The sequence below is a fragment of the Convolutriloba macropyga genome, chromosome 3 (assembly GCF_964194025.1).
Source record: "Convolutriloba macropyga chromosome 3, txConMacr16.3, whole genome shotgun sequence".
Classification (NCBI taxonomy): domain Eukaryota; kingdom Metazoa; phylum Xenacoelomorpha; order Acoela; family Convolutidae; genus Convolutriloba; species Convolutriloba macropyga.
The window spans coordinates 40644290-40661133 of record NC_134470.1 but is presented as its reverse complement, the minus strand read 5'-3'; the positions used below and the strand labels follow the sequence as shown (position 1 = coordinate 40661133).

The window sequence follows — 16844 nt, the reverse complement described above, 5'->3', positions numbered from 1 at the left end:
TTCAAACAACATGACAAAAATTGATACACCATCTAAAAAAATTTTAAGTATAGTTGCCACTCCATAAAAGGTAGCAAGCCCTGTCAGACAAGTAGTTTGCAATAAAATGAACAAACCTGGCATATTGCCGCATATTTTTGCCACCTTTTGCAGATTGACAGCAAAAGGTGGCGAAAAATTGTATGATTTGGTGGGCAGTTTTAGTTACATTACACAATTATAAAGATTTTAGCCTCTAAACTGAAAGATATATACTTAATACAAATGCAAATTTCCAACTCCAAAATTAGAGAAAAAAATTAGAGAGAAAAATGCCGAAAACAACGCGCTTTTTCGCTCCACTGCCTCTTCCTGCGTAATCAAAACTGTCCCTCAATGTGACTTCAAAAATCATCAAGATGCGCCAAAAGATACCAAATCGAGTAGACGTATAAATTCAATTATTGCTCAGCTAACTACTCACTAAATCAAATAAATTATTTACCTAATTAATCGGTTTGTGAAAAAAACGGAGAAAAATAGAGCCAGCAGATTGCGGGAAAAAATCCGCCCCAAACACCCTTGACGCCCGCAGGGAGAAAAACATAAATCGACTGAAATCGGAAAAATTGCTCTCGAGAAAGTTTACAGAGCACGTGTCATTACATAGTAAATCATTATGTTAAAAATATGTCAGGTCCGTCTGGGGGTTGCAAATAATATGCAGCCACTAAGCTGGGGGGCACAAACGGAAAATATCCCCGGTTTTGAATGCACTCTCGATCGCAAAATTATCGATAAAAGACGCTCCACCAAAGACAGCGCCCCAATACAATTAAAATTCGAAAATTCGTTGAATTGTAAAAAAAGGAGAGAGCCTAAATAATAGCCGTTCATAGGCTGACGGCGGCAGTTAAAAAGTCACTCGAAAAGTCAAATTAGTCAGACGGATCGAAATGATCAAGCAAATAATTGCATAAAAAAGTCCAACATGACAAAAAATGCTACAACGTTCGCTTGAGAGTGATAATAATAGCCATTGGACAAGCTGACGGCGGCAATTAATAAAACGGAATCTCAGACCAAAAATGGTCGCATGACAAAGCGATATTAAATATTGATTAATTTCAAAATTACATTAGGATAAATAGGACTCAGTATTGTTAGTTAAAAAGGGGAGCGCCTAAAAACAGCCCTAAGCTCTGTGATAAGATACCATTTGTGGCCCCTCATCTACTCCCTGGCGTAGATGCACCACGTACCACTTGTAGACAGATAATCGGTAATCTAACATATAATTAGCTATATAACTATTTAATTATTGCCTATAACGGCCATTAAACAACTGACCAAAAGAGGACTCCTGGTACTTGGCACTGGACCACCTCTGCTCAATGGCCATGCTCCTGTTGCGAATGAGCTCCTCGGCATACAATAGCTGGTCCCTCACCTCAGCACACAGCTCATTAGTCCCCTCCTGCTGCTGCTCAGAGAAAAAGGTCGACGAAGAGTAGGCCGAAAAGGGAAGTGGCAATTCACCTAAAACAAAGCAACATCAGTATCAACAGATGCCAGATTATATTTCATCGTACACGCTCAGGTCCCAAACTGGGTAACCTTCACCATATATGACGCAAATGGCGCCTTTACGGCAAATTTTTCGAATGAGAAGAGATCTGATAAAATTGATAATCAAACGTATGAGACCATCCAATTACCATCTACGTCTAATATTTTATTGCTTTCAAGTTTTTAGGTTCAATTCATTGTAGCTTTTGTAATAGCTACTTGAAATCGGTTTAGTCGATGAAGCCGGGGATGGAACACAGAACGGAATTAAAAGAATAAGCAATAAACTTACTGGGCGATACCGCGAGATAGTCAAGAGGTGATCCCTCGTCCACATGCTGTGGCATCTGCTGGTCTCCAGTGTGACCCTCCTCCTCCGGCTGCACAGGTGGCAAGGGCGGAGAGAGTAACTCCACCTGTGATCTACAAAAAATACATCTTTCAAGTCTACTCTCTACTGAGTGTGAAAAACTCCCAGGGACCTTCATTTGACCACGTAGCCGCAATAGCTTCGTAGATAAAATCTTTTGTTAAAAGCTGCGATGTTATATTTTGATTACGAATCCGTATAACTTATTGATGCTTCCATTAAGTTCTCTCAAATAATCTACAAACACAGTGGCACCCTATTTTTTTGAATAAAGTTAAGAAAAGTCCATTTTGAGAGTGAGGTAAGTCACTTGTGACCAAAAACTTCATCCAAAAAACTCCCACGTTATTCCATTTCCCACTAAGAGTAAAAAATGACGTCAAGCAGGCTATTCAGTTGAAAATTGTGTCAACGAATGAACAAAAAGCAGATTTGTAGTTGTTGCGTCATATGGTGGTAATAAATATCTTGAATACGAACTAAAAAACATAGCCGAAAGAATTCCGACACGAAGTAGAAAAACGACCAAGCTCATTAACCAAATGCACATTCTACAAACTTATACTAATCTGAGCATACTAAATACTACAACATACTAAAATTTGAACATACTACGACCTTATTTTCAAACAACATGACAAAAATTGATACACCATCTAAAAAATTTTAAGTATAGTTGCCACTCCATAAAAGGTAGCAAGCCCTGTCAGACAAGTAGTTTGCAATAAAATGAACAAACCTGGCATATTGCCGCAAAATAGCTGCCGTTGATTCCCATAACCACGATTGGGATTGAAAGAGAAAAAGTTAATGAAAAAATGATACTTGTACGCTCTGCATTTTTTCGAAGTTGCTCAAATCCTTGATCCATAAACTTGAAAACTCCTCAAATGAATAACAGAAAAGCAAATGAAAATCTAGACAAAAATATTTTAACATTGTATGAAAATTATTAAAACAGAACTTGAATTCTAAACCCTCTAGTTGCTGAAGTAAGATAAACTATAGTTAATATACAAATAGTAAGAAAGATATGGTACTACTATCTTCCAAACCAACTTGTTGTCTCTCGAAACTTTCATTAATTTCTAACCATTACCCTTTTCTCAGCCCAAAAAATTTATTTGCAAATGAAGGTAAAAAAATTCGAAAAAATGACAAACAATTACTAAAAAATTTACAAAAATACTGCTAAATTTATCAAAAAGTTTCTACAATTCAAGATACTAATATCTTCAAAACCAATTAGTTGTCTCTAGAAGGACATCGACATACCTATTTTAAGGTCATAAACAAGTTTAATTTGACTTCTAAAGATCGAAAAAAAAATATTACACTATTTTATTAAGTTACTTCTATAAACTGCTGCTAATAAAAAACTCACAAAAAATGATGATCAAAGATGAAAAAATGAACCATTTTGGGCACAAAACCACAAAAAAATCATATTTGAACACTTAATTTAAGCCTTCCGAGCAGGTTCAACACCAAGCACTTGAAACACTACCAAAGCCAGCTAAGAGATTCTAACGAAACAATGCCTACTGAGCGTTACCTGCTTATCTCCTTTTTAAAGGCTCAAAAACATAGGAAAATATTTGAACACATCTTACGAAGCAACGACAGAGAACCAATAAAATCCAGTTCTTGGTTTGCAAAAAGAAAGAGCACCAATGCAGCCCAAATTTACTCGATTGCAAAAACATAGCAGGACAAGTTCTGAAACCCTTTCATTGACTAAACAAAAATGGAATATGAATGTAACAAACTCGAGAAAACAGTAGACATCGATGTCAAATGGCCGCATGTGAACAAAAAACTACCAGCCAGACAGCCAATTTCAGACAGCATTGTTCAAACACCGTACTCTACTCGGTTTTAAATTAAGAGTACAAAAAATGGATGTGGCAAAGCCAATCCTTTTTTCCTCCACTTGCTGTTTTGCGTAATCAAAATCACTTCAATTTGGCTTCAAAAATCATGAAAATGTGCAAAAAGATATTTTAAAAAAGGTCACACCAAAACAATTCAAATTCTTTGAATTGTAACAAAGACAACCAACACAACCCAAAATCTTTGGATTGTAAAAAGACAGCGCCCGGTACAATTCAATTCAATTCATAACTTTGAAGTGTTATTTCTATTCCCGGCTAACAAAATGCTCAAAAAATGACAAATTACAACAACCTTTTCACCTTGAAATGAGGCCGTCTGGGAAATTATGCCCTTAAACAGCAGGTTTAACAATCTAACCAATTGAAAGACTACTAAAGTCAGCTTAGGGCTTCCAGCGAAACTTCATGCCCACGAAGAGTTACCTGTTTATACAGTTTTCAAGGCCCAAAGTTGTAGAAAAATGTGTGAACACATCTTACAAGTAAAACATAGCAGAAAAAGTCCTGAGTTTCAATGGAAAGAATTGAACGATAAAATTGAAAAAACTCAAATTAATATCAGAAGAATTGGATAACATGTAAACAGAAAACATTTTACATTATTTGACATTTGATTGTAAACGATCTGGTTGTTAATTTAACCAAAACCGATAATTAATACTACTAGTAAAAAAACAATAAATCGCACAAAGGCATTTCACAGATAACAGTCCGGACACAAATGACACAAGCATATGCGAAAGTAAACAAAAGGATTTTCTGTAAAAGTACACAAAAGGATTTTCTGTAAACGCAAATTTTTAATAAAATCTCAATATTCTGTGTTTTAGTCTGCCGAAAATGCTAAGTGTTGCCAAAAATGATTTGAGAACCCAGCGGCAAGATAGGCTACTGATTAAAAGACAGTTTTTACTAAAAAAACGATTAAAACTGAGAAACTTACAATAGAACTGAAATTAATTAACACAAGTTACGTTCGAAGACCCTAATTTCGTCGAATCCTGCAATTTCTTGGCGAAACTACAAAATGTCAATACTACAGTCTACAGCTAAATTTCGGATAAGATCCAAACAATGCGAGGAAATATATTTCAAATTTGCGTAATAGGCGCCAAAAAATCTTTAAAGACTCTTTCAAAATAGCTTTGGTAAAGCTGAAATCTTCATTAGCACAGACTTGGAGGAGGGTTATTTCTATACCCTGCTACAAAAAATACTACAAAGATGACGAAAAAAAGCAAAACTTTAATCAATTTGCGTGCAAAAATTACAATTAATGACATTTTCACTTAGGCCCTCCGAGCAGGTTCAGCCTAAGCACTTACTAAAAAAATCAGCTTGCAAACTCCTCAAATGAGTAATAAAAGAATTTTTAGTTAATATGCAAATAATAAAAAGCAAAAAACCAAAAAACGCATTTCACAGATTTAATTCCTGACACAAACAACAAGCATTAGCGAAAGCTCTTAATATTCTGTGTTATTTTCTTCAGAAACATGTTTGTTGTCAATGATGATCCGAGAAACCAGCGGCAACATAGGCTACTGATTAAACGAGTTTGTACACTACAAACTGAAATTATTTAAAACATTAAATACTTTCAAGGACGCTCATTTTGTCGACTCCTGCAATTTCTTGGCGAAAGTACCAAATTTCAAACCTGCAGTCTACATAAAAATTTCTGGTAAGATACGAACAAACTAAGGACAAATTCAAACAAAAACCAGAGAAAATCCATTAATACAAAAAAGGTGCCAAAAGGTCTTTGAAAACACATTTCTATTCATTTACACAGATTTGAGCTTTAAAAAGTTTTGTTGTTCCCTTCAACTAAAAGAACTTGAAACAGAACAAAAAAATCGAAAAACCTTGAAAAATAACTCAAAAATTTACCTTATCCACCAACCCAGATTTCAGCCAGAAAATGTTATCTTTAAATGGAAATTAAAACGTTCAAAAAATTGAAAAAAAAAACAAAAAAATTAGTTAAAAATGCAAAAATTAACGACATGCACATCGTCCAAAACTTTTCTGTGTGGTTAAAAACTTTCCATTACCTCGTTTTCAAGCCTTAGAAATGTTTCTTTGGCCTATAAAACTGAAAAAAGATGACAATTTGGCGAAAAATGCTTTGAGTCTGGTGTTAAAGTTTTTATGAAGAAAAAACAAAAAATATTAGCATGAAAGGACATTTCGCATAGCACAATAACCTTATAAACTATGATCCAGCTTTAAAATAACCCAATTAAATTAAAGAAAACTAACAAAAAGACAATATGCTTCAGTCAGGGGTCAAAAACAGCAAAACTGATCTCACCTTGAATTTAGACGTTCCCGGACACTTGAGAACAGTAAGCACCTTAAAGACTACTGAAGACAGCTAAGGACCTCTATTGCAACTTAATACCAGCCGAGGTTTACCTGTTTATCCTTTTTCAAAAGATCAAAAGCATTGAAAAAGGTGTGAAAACATTTCTCAAAATAACAGCAGGACAGCTCCTGCATTACAAACCAAACAATCGATTGAAAAGAACTAACAACTGCTAAACCTGATCGGAAGACCAGTTGAACAATGCCAGCCAAACAGACGCTCACAAATTTAAATAAAACAGAAACAAAAAACATTGCGAAAAATCTTAAAGCTAAGATTTTGAAAGCCAAAATGTTATCGGAGTGAATATATGCATTAACACGAGCACACGTTTTGAAGTTATTGGCCTACAAATCATTCAGTAACGTGAATTCATTCCTTGAAACTTTTTTTTGGCCTTAAACTTAAAAAAACTCGCAAACAAAAAATTCGTGATATCAACTGATTTCAAGCCAATTTCTTGTTTACTAGAAACTATCGAGTAACGCTTCTGCAAGCCCTAAAAAGGTTTCATTCGCCTCTAGAGATCGAAAACAACATTCTCCATTTTTAACATTCTGCAATTTCAAAATTCTGTTTTTCGAAGTTGCTCAAATCCTTGATCCAGAAACTTGGAAACTCGACATGAAATGAATAACAGAAAAATTGCAGAACAAAATATAAACAAAAAACCTTTTACATTGTTTGACAACTATTAAAAACGAATTTGAATTGTAGAAGCTCTAGTTGCTCAAGTAACGATAACCGATAGTTAATATACCAATAGTAAAAAAAAGCATCGAAATCATCCAACGAGCCTTTTCTCAGCGCTAAAAAATGTGTTTTATTTGCACATAAATGTCAAAAAATTCAAAAAATGTCGCACAATTTACAAAAAGTTTATAAAAAACTAAACTTTGTCAAAAAGTTGCAACAATTGGTGATACTTACATCTTCATTACCAATTAGTTGTCTCTAAAAAATATCGACATACCTATTTTAAGGGCATAAACAAGTTTAATACACATCTTAAGATCGAAAAACAAAAAATTACAGCACACTTTACAAAACTTGGCAAGCTATAATTGAAAGTCGCTAACTTTACTGATACTAATATCCACAGAACCTTTTACATTGTTTGACAACTATTAAAAACGAATTTGAATTGTAGAAGCTCTAGTTGCTCAAGTAACGATAACCGATAGGTAAAATACCAATAGTAAAAAAAAAGCATCGAAATCATCCAACGAGCCTTTTCTCAGCGCTAAAAAATGTTTTCTTTGCACAAAAATGTCAAAAAATTCAAAAAATGGCGCACAATTTATAAAAAGTTTATAAAAAGCTACACTTTGTCAAAGAGTTGCAACAATTGGTGATACTTACATCTTCGACCAAATAGTTGTCTCTAAAAAACATCGACAAACCTATTTTAAGGGCATAAACAAGTTTAATACACATCTTAAGATCGAAAAACAAAAAATTACAGCACACTTTACAAAACTTGGCAAGCTATAATTGAAAGTCGCTAACTTTACTGATACTAATATCCACAAAACCTTTTACATTGTTTGACAACTATTAAAAACGAATTTCAATTGTAGAAGCTCTAGTTGCTCAAGTAACGATAACCGATAGGTAATAAACCAATAGTAAAAAAAGCATCGAAATCATCCAACAAGCCATTTCTCAGCGCTAAAAAATGTTTTATTTGCACATAAATGTCAAAAAATTCAAAAAATAGCGCACAATTTAAAAAGTTTATAAAAAACTACACTTTGTCAAAAAATTGCAACAATTGGTGATACTTACATCTTCATGACCAATTAGTTGTCTCTAAAAAATATCGGCATACCTATTTTAGGGGCATAAACAAGTTTAATTCACAGCTTAAGATCGAAAAACAAAAAATTACAGCAAACTTTACAAAAATTGGCAAGCTATAATGGAAAGTTGCTAACTTTACTGATACTAATATCCACAAAACCTTTTACATTGTTTGACATCTATTAAAAACAAATTTTAATTGTAGAAGCTCTAGTTGCTCAAGTAACAATAACCGATAGTTAATATACCAATAGTAAAAAAGCATCGAAATCATCCAACGAGCCTTTTCTCAGCGCTAAAAAATGTTTTATTTGCACATAAATGTCAAAAAAAAAATCATAAAATGGCGCAAAATTTATAAAAAGTCTTAAAAACAAAACTGCCAAAAAGTTGCAGCAATTCGTGATACTTGCATCTTCATGGCCAATTAGTTGTCTCTAAAAAATATCGACATACCTGTTTTAAGGGCATAAACAAGTTTAATTAACATCTTAAGATCGAAAAACAAAAAATTACAGCAAACTTTACAAAAAATTGGCAAGCTATAATGGAAAGTTGCTAACTTTACTGATACTAATATCCACATAACCTTTTACATTGTTTGACATCTATTAAAAACAAATTTTAATTGTAGAAGCTCTAGTTGCTCAAGTAACGATAACCGATAGTTAATATACCAATAGTAAAAAAGCATCGAAATCATCCAACGAGCCTTTCCTCAGCGCTAAAAAATGTTTTATTTGCACATAAATGTCAAAAAAAATCATAAAATGGCGCAAAATTTATAAAAAGTCTAAAAAACAAAACTGCCAAAAAGTTGCAGCAATTCGTGATACTTGCATCTTCATGGCCAATTAGTTGTCTCTAAAAAATATCGACATACCTGTTTTAAGGGCATAAACAAGTTTAACTAACATCTTTAGATCGAAAAACAAAAAATTACAGCAAACTTTACAAAAAATTGGCAAGCTATAATGGAAAGTCGCTAACTTTACTGATACTAATATCCACATAACCTTTTACATTGTTTGACATCCATTAAAAACAAATTTTAATTGTAGAAGCTCTAGTTGCTCAAGTAACGATAACCGATAGTTAGTATACCAATAGTAAAAAAAAGCATCGAAATCATCCAACGAGCCTTTTCTCAGCGCTAAAAAATGTTTTCTTTGCACAAAAATGTCAAAAAATTCAAAAAATGGCGCACAATTTATAAAAAGTTTATAAAAAGCTACACTTTGTCAAAGAGTTGCAACAATTGGTGATACTTACATCTTCGACCAAATAGTTGTCTCTAAAAAACATCGACAAACCTATTTTAAGGGCATAAACAAGTTTAATACACATCTTAAGATCGAAAAACAAAAAATTACAGCACACTTTACAAAACTTGGCAAGCTATAATTGAAAGTCGCTAACTTTACTGATACTAATATCCACAAAACCTTTTACATTGTTTGACAACTATTAAAAACGAATTTCAATTGTAGAAGCTCTAGTTGCTCAAGTAACGATAACCGATAGGTAATATACCAATAGTAAAAAAAGCATCGAAATCATCCAACAAGCCATTTCTCAGCGCTAAAAAATGTTTTATTTGCACATAAATGTCAAAAAATTCAAAAAATAGCGCACAATTTAAAAAAAGTTTATAAAAAACTACACTTTGTCAAAAAATTGCAACAATTGGTGATACTTACATCTTCATGACCAATTAGTTGTCTCTAAAAAATATCGGCATACCTATTTTAGGGGCATAAACAAGTTTAATTCACAGCTTAAGATCGAAAAACAAAAAATTACAGCAAACTTTACAAAAATTGGCAAGCTATAATGGAAAAATGCTAACTTTACTGATACTAATATCCACAAAACCTTTTACATTGTTTGACATCTATTAAAAACAAATTTTAATTGTAGAAGCTCTAGTTGCTCAAGTAACAATAACCGATAGTTAATATACCAATAGTAAAAAAGCATCGAAATCATCCAACGAGCCTTTTCTCAGCGCTAAAAAATGTTTTATTTGCACATAAATGTCAAAAAAAATCATAAAATGGCGCAAAATTTATAAAAAGTCTAAAAAACAAAACTGCCAAAAAGTTGCAGCAATTCGTGATACTTGCATCTTCATGGCCAATTAGTTGTCTCTAAAAAATATCGACATACCTGTTTTAAGGGCATAAACAAGTTTAATTAACATCTTAAGATCGAAAAACAAAAAATTACAGCAAACTTTACAAAAAATTGGCAAGCTATAATGGAAAGTTGCTAACTTTACTGATACTAATATCCACATAACCTTTTACATTGTTTGACATCTATTAAAAACAATTTTTAATTGTAGAAGCTCTAGTTGCTCAAGTAACGATAACCGATAGTTAATATACCAATAGTAAAAAAGCATCGAAATCATCCAACGAGCCTTTTCTCAGCGTTAAAAAATGTTTTATTTGCACATAAATGTCAAAAAAAATCATAAAATGGCGCAAAATTTATAAAAAGTCTAAAAAACAAAACTGCCAAAAAGTTGCAGCAATTCGTGATACTTGCATCTTCATGGCCAATTAGTTGTCTCTAAAAAATATCGACATACCTGTTTTAAGGGCATAAACAAGTTTAAATAACATCTTAAGATCGAAAAACAAAAAAAATAAAACAGCAAACTTTACAAAAATTGGCAAGCTATAATGGAAAGTTGCTAACTTTACTGATACTAATATCCACAAAACCTTTTACATTGTTTGACATCTATTAAAACAAATTTTAATTGTAGAAGCTCTAGTTGCTCAAGTAACGATAACCGATAGTTAATATACCAATAGTAAAAAAGCATCGAAATCATCCAACGAGCCTTTTCTCAGCGCTAAAAAATGTTTTATTTGCACATAAATGTCAAAAAAAATCATAAAATGGCGCAAAATTTATAAAAAGTCTATAAAAAACGAAACTGCCAAAAAGTTGCAGCAATTCGTGATACTTGCATCTTCATGGCCAATTAGTTGTCTCTAAAAAATATCGACATACCTGTTTTAAGGGCATAAACAAGTTTATTTAACATCTTAAGATCGAAAAACAAAAAATTACAGCAAACTTTACAAAAATTGGCGAGCTTCAATGCAAAGTCGCTAACTTTACTGATACTAATATCCACATAACCTTTTACATTGTTTGACAACTATTCAATACAATATTGAATTGTAGAAGCTCTAATTGCTCAAGTAACGATAACCGATAGTTAATATACCAATAGTAAAAAGGCATCGAAATCATCCAACAAGCCTTTTCTCAGCGCTAAAAAATGTTTTATTTGCAAATAAATATCAAATTTCAAAATATGGCTCACAATTGATTAAAAGTTTATAAAAAAACTGTAAACTTTGTCAAAAAAGTTGCAGCAATTCGTGATACTTGCATCTTCATAACCAATTAGTTGTCTCTACAAAATATCGACATACCTATTTTAAGGGCATAAACAAGTTTAATTAACATCTGAAGATCTAAAAACAAAAACTACAGCAAACTCTACGGCAAGCTTCAATGGAAAGTCGCTAACTTTACTGATATTACTATCCACAAAACCATTTCAATCCCTTTAAAAATTATTCACGTGTCCAGCTTCAAAGCCATAAAAGGAATTAATTGACCCCTAAAGTTTGAAAAATTGAAATTAATTTTAAAAAATTTAAAAAAAATCACTATTTTGGTTGTTTAAGTTCGTATCACCAAAACATATAGCAGATAAAATAGAAAGAACGTATGGCCTGTAACTCTGTGGACTTTGAAAATTGTTATTTCTACACCCCGCTAACAAAAGACTAAAATTAAACAAACAAACGTGAAAAAATAAATCACAAAACCTCAAACGTGAAAAAATAAATCACAAAACCACAAACGTGAAAAAATAAATCACAAAACCTCAAAATTACTTTTGCACCTTGAATTTAGGCCTTCCGGGCAGGTTCAACACTCTAAGCACTTGAAACTCTGTCAAAGCCAGCTAAGAGCTTCGAACGAAAAATAGTGCCTACTGAGCGTTACCTGCTTATCCCGTTTTGAAGGCTCGAAATCATAGAAATATGTGTGAACACATCTTACGAAGCAAAGACAGAACCAATATAATTCAATTCATGGATTGCGAAAAAGGGCACAAATACAGTTCAAAATTGTTCGATTGCAAAAAAAAGCAGGCCAAGTTCTGAGACAATTCAAAACCACTTCATTGACTAAACAAAACATAACCGGAAGAATTGCTCTTGAACGACTAGTGGGAGCTCTAATCAATTGCAGCCTGCTTCAGTCGGGGGCGGGGGAGACTAAATGGGACTAAAAAGTTCTATAGTGTGCATCAAATAACCACATTAGAGGTTAACATATACCACTATTAAGAATTAATGTAAAAAATGACACCAGTTTCGGCGCACTTTTCATTTGACTTTTAGAATTAAATCGCCGCCAATTGAGTTCAGCTGCTTGAAACTATGATTGAGAGAGAATTTTAGATCACGCAAAACGCAAAAAGTCAAGGGCGTAAAAGTCATTCGAAAAGTCAAAATTGTCAAGCGAAAATTTTGCATAAAAAACATGAACCGACAAATGTCGGAAGAATTGCTCGAACGACAGGCGAGGCAATTTAAATCAGGGAATGTAGCCTAGATCAATTTATGGGTGCAAAAATTTTTCCCCGCCGGGATTCGAACCACTGCCCTCCCGATCCACGGCCACAACTACTAACCACTGCGCTACAGATCACATACCTCACTTAATCTGCAACCGAATTTATATTAGCTTTCCTTCAGAGCAATAGAGATCACTCAAAAATGAAGAACGAAAGCGTGAAAAAGTCACTTGAGAAGTCAAAGAATGTTCTAGAAGAAAAGCGCAAAACTGTTAAGCAAAAAATTTGCATAAAAAAGACACACGTTTAGAACAATTGCTATGAACTGCGTTCAAGAGCAATTAAAAAGACACACACGTTTACAATAATTGCTATGAACTACGTTCAAGAGCAATTAAATACTAGTCCTATAATAGACTAAGAATGCATCGAAAAAAACCATTAAGAAAAAACTCAGATAAAAAATCGAGAAAACAGTAAACATCGCAGTCAAATAGCCGCATGTGAACAAAAACCACCAGCAAGACAGCCAATTTTTGTTCAAACACCGTACTATCTATTTTAAACTTGGAATACAAAAATTTTACGCGACACAACCCAATCCTTTTTTTTGCTCAACTTCCTGTTTCGGCGTAACCAAAATCACTTCAATTTGATTTCAGAAAACATGAAATTGTGTGAAAAAATCTTTAAAGAGCGCCCCAATACAATTCAAATTCTTTGAATTGTAAAAACATAGCCGGCAGATTGCCGAAATAGCTGCGAAAGAATAGACCTGCGTGCCATATAATAGAGATAGAAACAGATACAGATCTGCTGAAAAACGCATAATAGAGATAGAAACAGATACAGATCTGATTGAAAACGCCGCTGAAAAAAACTAGGTAAAAAATATTCATCGATAAATTAATAAAGCTTATTAAAATTCATTCCTCAGAAGCCTCTTATTAGGGACCTTTACTGCACAAATGAGTTCCTTTGACCTTACACAAATTCAAATTAAACTTAAGTTTTAAAGTGCAAAAGTCATTTTATTGAGTGAGGTAAGTCACGTATGATCAAAATCAAATCACGCAAATAACCTAAACATAGCCGGCATATTGCCGGAATAGCTGCGAAAGAATAGACCTGCGTGTCGTATAATAGAGATAGAAACAGATACAGATCTTAATTGAAAAAAAATCGACGCCGCTCAAAAAACTTGGTAAAAAACATTCAGCGATAAATTAATAACGCTTGTTACAATTCATTCCACAGAAGCCTCTTATTAGGGACCTTTACTGCACATATGAGTTCCTTTGACCTTAAACAAATTCAAATTAAACTTAAGTTTTAAAGTGCAAAAGTCATTTTATTGAGTGAGGTAAGTCACGTATGATCAAAATCTAATCACGCAAATAACCTAAAAACTTTCGCTAAAGCGAGTGAGAGATGACGTCACGCGCGCAAATGCCATTAGTGAGAGGAAGAAGTCATTCAGAAAATTTGACTTTTTCAGCTTTGCTGTGTGAACAAATGTAAAACGAAAAAAGAGCGTCAGACGACGAAACAAAAACATAGCCGGAAGAATTCCGGAAGCAACCCGAAGCGTAGAAACTTGACAAAAACCCTAATTGCAGCTAAAACCATTCCTTTTTTTAATAAACCATGAACTTATTGCCCCCCCCCCCCCCCCCCCCCCTCCCCCGGTCTGATCTAAAAATTGGTGAGATTTAAACCACTGTCACCAAGAGAAACAAAATGCCGCAAATTATTTATTATTGAAAACGTTTAGTAAGGATAAGTGTAAAATAATTAGGATAGTCAAAACACTGATAGTCTCAAACAGCTAACAGGGCTATCAACTGCCCTCAAATAATTCATGATGCTAATCTCAAAAGGATCACTAAAGCAAACGGCAGATAAAATTTTCCAAAAAATAATGCTCAAAGTTAAGAATCAGAAAACTACTACAGTTAGATTTCTCATCACTGCAATTAAGACAAACACAACATATATTTTTTCTTCTTGTATATATGCTAGACAACATGATTTCAAACTAACTCAAAAATTAAAATAATCATAGAAAAGCAACCGAGTAATATTTAAAGGCAGAAAAATGTTTAAGAACAATACCAAGGTCGGAAAAAAATACTAAAAAAAGTAATAAGTAGCAATTCTGGAAAAGAAAAGGCTTTCTAGTAAACTCTTAGTACTGCCTTATGTTGAACGAAATCAATTGCAACCCAAAGAAATGACGAAAATCTAAGAAAAAGCCAAAAATCATTCAATTTGTTAATAACTGAAAAAATCAATAAAACCGGTATAAATGTAGTTGCCAGGACAGAGCTAGAAAGATACGAGCTAGAATGTGAACATTATGGACACAATGTAAGGAACACCGTAACAAACACTAATTCTTGATTTTTGAAGTTCAAATCAAAGTTTAAAAGTTTTGAAAGTTCAAAAATCAAAATTAAAAAAACAAGAAAAACTAACACCATTTCATTTTTCAGCATTAAAGACATAGAAAATACAACGATACATCCGAGACAAAAATCTATCCTCCTGAACAGATAAAAAAAATAAAAAGCAGAAATCAAACATACGAAACATTGAAACATTTTTTAAAAAAAGGTCAAAAAATTTTTAGGACTGCATTAATAAAAAAAAATTAACTGTTTTTCAAAAATTTAACGCTAAAAATTATTGACGTTTTTATCGAAACGAAATTAAAGCCCCTCATGTTGCACAAAAAGAATATTGCTAGTAATTAAAACCAAAATACAGACAAAAAACTGAGAAAAATAGGAAAAAAAACTACCAAAATCGGATTAGCATATGTACAATTTTATAAAACAAAATTACATCGAGGTAAAAAGAGGCATCGAGTATATGAATTGTCAACGGGAATTGTCAATATGAATGACTGATTTTTGACAAAAAGACGTCTAAAAGATCCAAAAAAAGAAAATAATAGGAAAAAAGCCAAAAATTAATTAAAAAATCAAGAAATTTATGCCAATTTTGAACTTGAAACGCGTTTTCAGGCTCTGCAAAACACTGTGCTGTTAATTTCCAAGGTTTACATTTCAATATAGCATCGAATAAAAATCATTTCTACAAAAAACCAAATTACAAGCAAAAAAAATAGGCCACTTAGACGAAAAAACGGCTAAAAACGGTTATCTATATGTGCCATTCAGTCAAAAACTACTTTTCAAAGTCAAAAAGTCATTCACTAAACGCAGCGCATGATCAAAAAACTTCTCTCGCTCAGAAAAAATTAGTTCACACTGCAATTTTACTCGCTTTCGCTTTTAGGTCAAAACATCGTCTGAACGAATAGTACTTCCGGTAAAAAAAAAAAACCTTAAGAAAACCAATACTCCTCTTCGAGTCGTAAAAAAAAACCAAGAGCACCGCAATATAGCTTCGCTCAGCTTACAGCTTCGCAGCTAAAAACTTTCGCTAAAGCGAGTGAGAAATGACGTCACGCGCGCAAATGCCGTTAGTGAGAGGAAGAAGTCATTCAGAAAATTTGACTTTTTCAGCTTTGCTGCGTGAACAAATGTAAAACGAAAAAAGAGCGTCCGACGACGAAACAGCCGCAATATAGCTTCGCTCAGCTTACAGCTTCGCAGCTATAAAAAGACATAACCAATACAACCCAAATTCTTTGGATCGTAAAAGACAGCGCCCCAGTACAATTCAAATTCTTTGAATTGTAAAAAAAAAGACAAAAAAGAAAACCAATACCCCTCTTCGAGTCAGAACAAAGAAGGCCAATAATAGCCCCAGCTATCGCTGTGCGACTTTTAAAAATAAATAAATCGAGTGAAGTAGAACACATCACTGTCTAACCCTACCTAGGAATGACCCATATGAGTGCAGAGGGACAGCAGAGAGTGATGACTTGGAGTGCACAGGCGAGACTGGTGATGATAGCTCTGTGGTGGCCACACTGCTGGTAGTCCTCCCACACACTTTTGTGGCTCAGAGAAGACATTATGTGCATCTGCTGCTGTTGCAACAGTCGAGCACTGAAATATTTCACACACTCCCTTACTGCCCATATATCATATCGTCCTCCAAAAATGAACAAACAATAATTGAAAACTTAGAAAATGTTCAATGCAGTATTAAACAAATTCGGTTGACAGAATCACCCAAAGCCCAACAGGTTTGACATTTGCAGTTTTGAGTGTTCTAATTGGAAAACTTATTCAAGTGCTATGAGGCATCAAACAGTTTTTATGA

General features: G+C 33.4%; 1 protein-coding gene across 3 annotated transcripts in view; it reads right to left on the bottom strand.

The window, feature by feature from the left end:
• Positions 1-16844, bottom strand: part of LOC142336205 (mediator of RNA polymerase II transcription subunit 12-like protein) — a 305636-nt gene that overhangs the window by 197042 nt on the left and 91750 nt on the right. For all 3 annotated transcript variants that reach the window (XM_075384862.1, XM_075384864.1, XM_075384863.1), the window contains 3 exons: positions 16454-16627; positions 1841-1971; positions 1330-1518 (listed from right to left, as the gene is read on the bottom strand). In XM_075384862.1, coding sequence (XP_075240977.1) covers positions 1330-1518; positions 1841-1971; positions 16454-16627 — 494 coding nt within the window. The remainder of the gene's footprint in view (positions 1-1329; positions 1519-1840; positions 1972-16453; positions 16628-16844) is intronic.